The sequence below is a fragment of the Octodon degus genome, unplaced genomic scaffold (assembly GCF_000260255.1).
Source record: "Octodon degus isolate 3935 unplaced genomic scaffold, OctDeg1.0 scaffold00059, whole genome shotgun sequence".
In the NCBI taxonomy this organism is placed as follows: domain Eukaryota; kingdom Metazoa; phylum Chordata; class Mammalia; order Rodentia; family Octodontidae; genus Octodon; species Octodon degus.
The window spans coordinates 8,077,895-8,082,012 of NW_004524635.1; the positions used below are offsets into that span (position 1 = coordinate 8,077,895).

Genomic DNA, 4,118 nt, shown 5'->3' on the forward strand with positions numbered 1-4,118 from the left:
TCTTTCTTTCTTTCTTTCTTTCTTTTTTTCTTTCTTTCTTTCTTTCCTTCTTTCTTTCGTTCTTTCTTTTTTTTTCCCCGGAACCAGGGATTGAACTCAGGCCCTTTCGCTTGCCAGGGGGAAGCACCTATTCCACTGAGCCATCTCCCCTGCCCACTTTCTTTCTTTTATATCCACTATAATCTTATGATTTTAGCATTGCTACTTTTGAAACTTAAAACATCGCTTCATAGATCTATGACAAACACTCTTCTCGAAGTCCCTGAAAGACTTCAGTATTTCTGTTCCAAATAAGTCAGCTCAGTGCAGTGGAAATCCAATAAGAAAGTAAAAATTAGAAAAGTTCAAAAAGAAGATTAGACATAGGTAAGCAAACAGGTCCTAAGTGTAAATATGATAAATGCAATAGAGTATTTCTCTCCTTAGAAAGGACACCCCTAACCAGAAGCCACCCACTCCTCCTCTGTCACTCTACCTGGGTGTTGTTGTTATTTGCGCCTTTGTTATTGGTGAGTTTTAATTTCCCAAAGGAAATCTCCTGTCTCATCCAGTGGGAACCAGTATTAGGAGACTCTGGGTGGACATACATTTTGTTACCTAAGAGAAAAATGAAACAAAACACAAAACCCGACATGTAGTGCTGTCTACAAATGGAGGTAGGGGAGGGATAAAAGAACTACATCCACAGCACAAGGTCTCAGGGCCAAAGAACAGCAGGATTCCATGGACACCCTCACGAGATCAAGGCACTCATGTTAATTATCTCAAGACAGCCATCAGGAGATGGGTCTTGAGGGCTACTGGGGGCTTTCTAAAGCCAGAGGGACATCTGATGGAAGGTGTTCTGACTTTGAAGGATGAACTCCACCTTGGCTGAGGCTTTCCTAAGGGGACACTAGAATGCCAGTACTTCCCACCCAGAGGCTTCTATAGATATTAGTTTCTCATATGTAGGACCTGGGGGGCCGGGTAGGGCTATAGTCAAAGGTTTTATGTGCATGTAGGCAAGAAATACGACCTTGTAATTCTCTGTCAACAAACTCACACTAACACCTCTACATCCCAAATAAAGAGGGTTGGGGAAAAGCTGAGAGCTACGACTTAAACAGTTGTCTGGGGCCAGGGTTCTGACTTCTTCCCAACCTTGGCCTGCTTTCTCCTCACCCTGCATGTTATTGTCGGCTTTGCCGCAGGTCACCCACTTGCCCCCCTGGAAGCGCCAATGGTTTGGGTCCGCCAGAACCACCTCTACGAACACGTTGTAGTGGGCGGTGGGATTGAGTCCGTTTATGTTGAAGCTCAAGAAAGGAAACATGCGCCTGCGCAAGGGAACAGAAGCAGGATCAGTCATTGAAGTCCAGACTCTTGGAACGCACCCGGACTCATAGCAGTTTAGTTCCCCAGACTCCCGTCTCGGGAAAGGGCTAGAGCTGGGCACTCACAGGTCTGCCATAAACACAGAACCGGTCAAGTGGCCTGGAACTAGGAAAATATTTTTGAATTGGAGACTCTTGGACTATCTCCCTCGTTCCCGAAGAACTTTACCTCCAAAGCAGCACTTACTTCCTTAACGCACGTGCTTCGGAGACCTCTCCTGATTCAAATTCTCAGCACTCTTACATGCTGACTAAATTTCCTCTCGGGATGCTCATAATCACTAATTTTTAAATTCACAAGTGCCGGAGAATATTGCGCACGCGCGCGTGGATAGTATATGTATACGGAAATATATTATATTGCTTTAAAGCCAAGCGTCTCCTTTAAGTATCTTTCTCCCAGCATCCGCCATCACTTTTGTCTCTCCCCACAACAACAACCAAAGCCACTAAGCTCTCAGATGTGTGTCAGAACTTTCTTGTGCTCGGAACCCGAGTCAGATCTGGCTTGACGTCCTGCTAACCACCAAGATTCCCCGCCAGTACGCCAGTCCCCGCACGCATCTCCCACAGGCGCCCTGTGGAGACCCTGGCGCCTCGAGCTCCAGGAGCCCATTCACCGCGCTCGGCAGCAGCCAGCTCCCGCGCTCTTCCCCAACCCCGGCTTCCCCGCCCGTAGCGCCCAGCCTATCTTCAGCACATCCGCCCGGAGCCGGCAGGTCTTGTGAAGCCAGCTTTGTACACAAGCCCAAATTTCCATTTCCGCCTCCTCCCTGTCCGTCCAGGTGTGGACCACGAGGGCGGAGGGGAGAGTGCAGGCGAAGCCGCCCGGGCGCAGACGGAGGGTAACGCCGCACCGGAGGATCGGCGGCTGCCTTGCTGCGCGCTAAAAATGCCCTTCAAGAGGAGCGAAGAACGAATAGGCAGTTTCCCCATCCCCTGCTTCCCCCGGGACCACACCTTCGGCTTTGATCCCCTCACCCAGGGGCCCCTCCAGGCTGCTCTCACCTGCCCTGCTTCGTAATGATCATCTCAGTTTGGTGACGGTGGAATTTGAGCCACAGAGGCCGGTTGCACAGGTAGACGTGGGCGCGGAAGCCGGATCCGGGAACCCCCATTCCCCCCAGTCCTCCGCAAGGCCCAGCCGTGGCGGTTCCGGGGTACGGCCCGTAGAGCGGAGGCCCCTGGCTGTATTGATAGGTGCCGGGGCCGCCGCCCCCGCCCCCGCTGCCTCCGGCACTGCTGGGCGCGCCGGCTCCTGGGCCAAACTGCGCCCTCCCGGGTGGGCACACGGCTGCGGGGAATCCACCGGGGGGCAGCATGGAGCCGTAGGGGTAACGCGCACCGTTGGGAGCCGGGTAGACAGATCCGTGGGGCGCCCCGGCCGCTGCCTGGTACGGGAAGAGCGAGCACGGTGCAGCCAGCTCCGAGCCCTGGGGCCCGGGGGACTGGAGGTAGTAGCGCTCGGAACTCAAGCTGTCCATGGCGTAGCGCGCCGTGGCGGCGGCTGCGGCGGCGGCGGCAGAGGCGGCGGCAGAGGGCAGCTCCTCTTCCCCGCAGGGGGAGCCCTTGCGGCCGTCCGGGGGTCCTGGCTTGGCCACCACCGCGGCGCTGGTGAAGGTGTCCCCGGCGTCGGCGTCACTGAGCATGGCCGCGGGGGCCCCCGCTCCAGCTGCTGTGGGCTCCCCGTTCCCCGCCTCGCACGAGAGCCCGCCCGAGAACTTCTTGGGCGCTTTGTCTAAGTCCAGCCTCTGAGGCGAGGGCTCAGCGCCCGGGAGGTGGGTGACGCTCCCGCCGCCGCCGCCCCGCGCACTCTCCAACGGGTAGAAGTGCGCGCTGGGCAGGTTCACTGAGCTCACCAGGAGTTGTTCCCCTAACTGCATGCTTTGCAAAGCTCAGACGGCAGCTGGCTGCTTCCTCTCCTCCAGTGGCCTTCTTATTATAAAGGCAGGATGGGGGAGCCAGCGCCCTCTTCCGAGGGGAAGGTAACTTCCCCTTCCTCCCGCGCCCGGGCTACCCACCTGCGGACTCGAGGGCAGCCACAGCGCACACTCGCGCACCCTGAAGCCAGCGTCTTTTCGTAAGGAAAGCGCGCTGAGTTTTTTAGGCAGGAAGTGGAAGCTGACCGATAAATACTCCCCTTTCCTTCCCCGTCTCTCTGTCTCTCTGTCTCTCCCGGTCTCTCTGTCTGATCTCCCACACTCACAACCAGGGAAATGAGGATTTAAAATCCTTGTTCCCATCCACCCACCGGCCTGCGCCTTTCTGCCCTACCTCTATCCCCAGACTATAGTTGAACGCTTGGAAACTTGTGGGCTGTCACTGGCTGCTTTATATACGTGTGGCCAGGGAGGAGTTTAAAGTCCCACAGCTCGGGGGCTCTCCTATTGGCTGAAGGAGATGACACTAATTCAATTAGGCATTTACTAATTGGATCAAGTCGCCTGCGACTCTTTTTTCTTTAGCCTGTTTTTCTCTCCTTTTTAAAAAGACTGTCCCGCTGTGAGAATCAGTCTTCGACTTTAGGGATATGGGTTTCAGGGAGCCATAGCGGCAAGAGAGATTTCCCAGTGCTTTGCGTGGGCAACGCAGGAGCAGGTAGTAGAGGACAGGGGAGTAAGTCCCTGCTTGCTAACTGCTTGCAGGGAGGCACGTGTCCAGTAGGCTGTAGAAATGGGGCTGGTTGGAAGGAGACCCAAGCAAAAGTCTTCGCTGCCGGCCGCTGTAACTTCAGAGGCACAC

General features: G+C 55.1%; 1 protein-coding gene across 2 annotated transcripts in view; it reads right to left on the reverse strand.

Moving 5' to 3' along the window:
• Positions 1 to 3,687, reverse strand: part of Eomes (eomesodermin) — a 6,978-nt gene extending 3,291 nt beyond the window's left edge. For both annotated transcript variants that reach the window (XM_004634204.2, XM_004634203.2), the window contains exons 1-3: positions 2,385 to 3,687; positions 1,165 to 1,319; positions 476 to 597 (exon numbers count right to left, since the gene is read on the reverse strand). In XM_004634204.2, coding sequence (XP_004634261.1) covers positions 476 to 597; positions 1,165 to 1,319; positions 2,385 to 3,259 — 1,152 coding nt within the window. In that variant the 5' untranslated portion in view covers positions 3,260 to 3,687. The remainder of the gene's footprint in view (positions 1 to 475; positions 598 to 1,164; positions 1,320 to 2,384) is intronic.
• Positions 3,688 to 4,118: the final 431 nt, after the last annotated feature.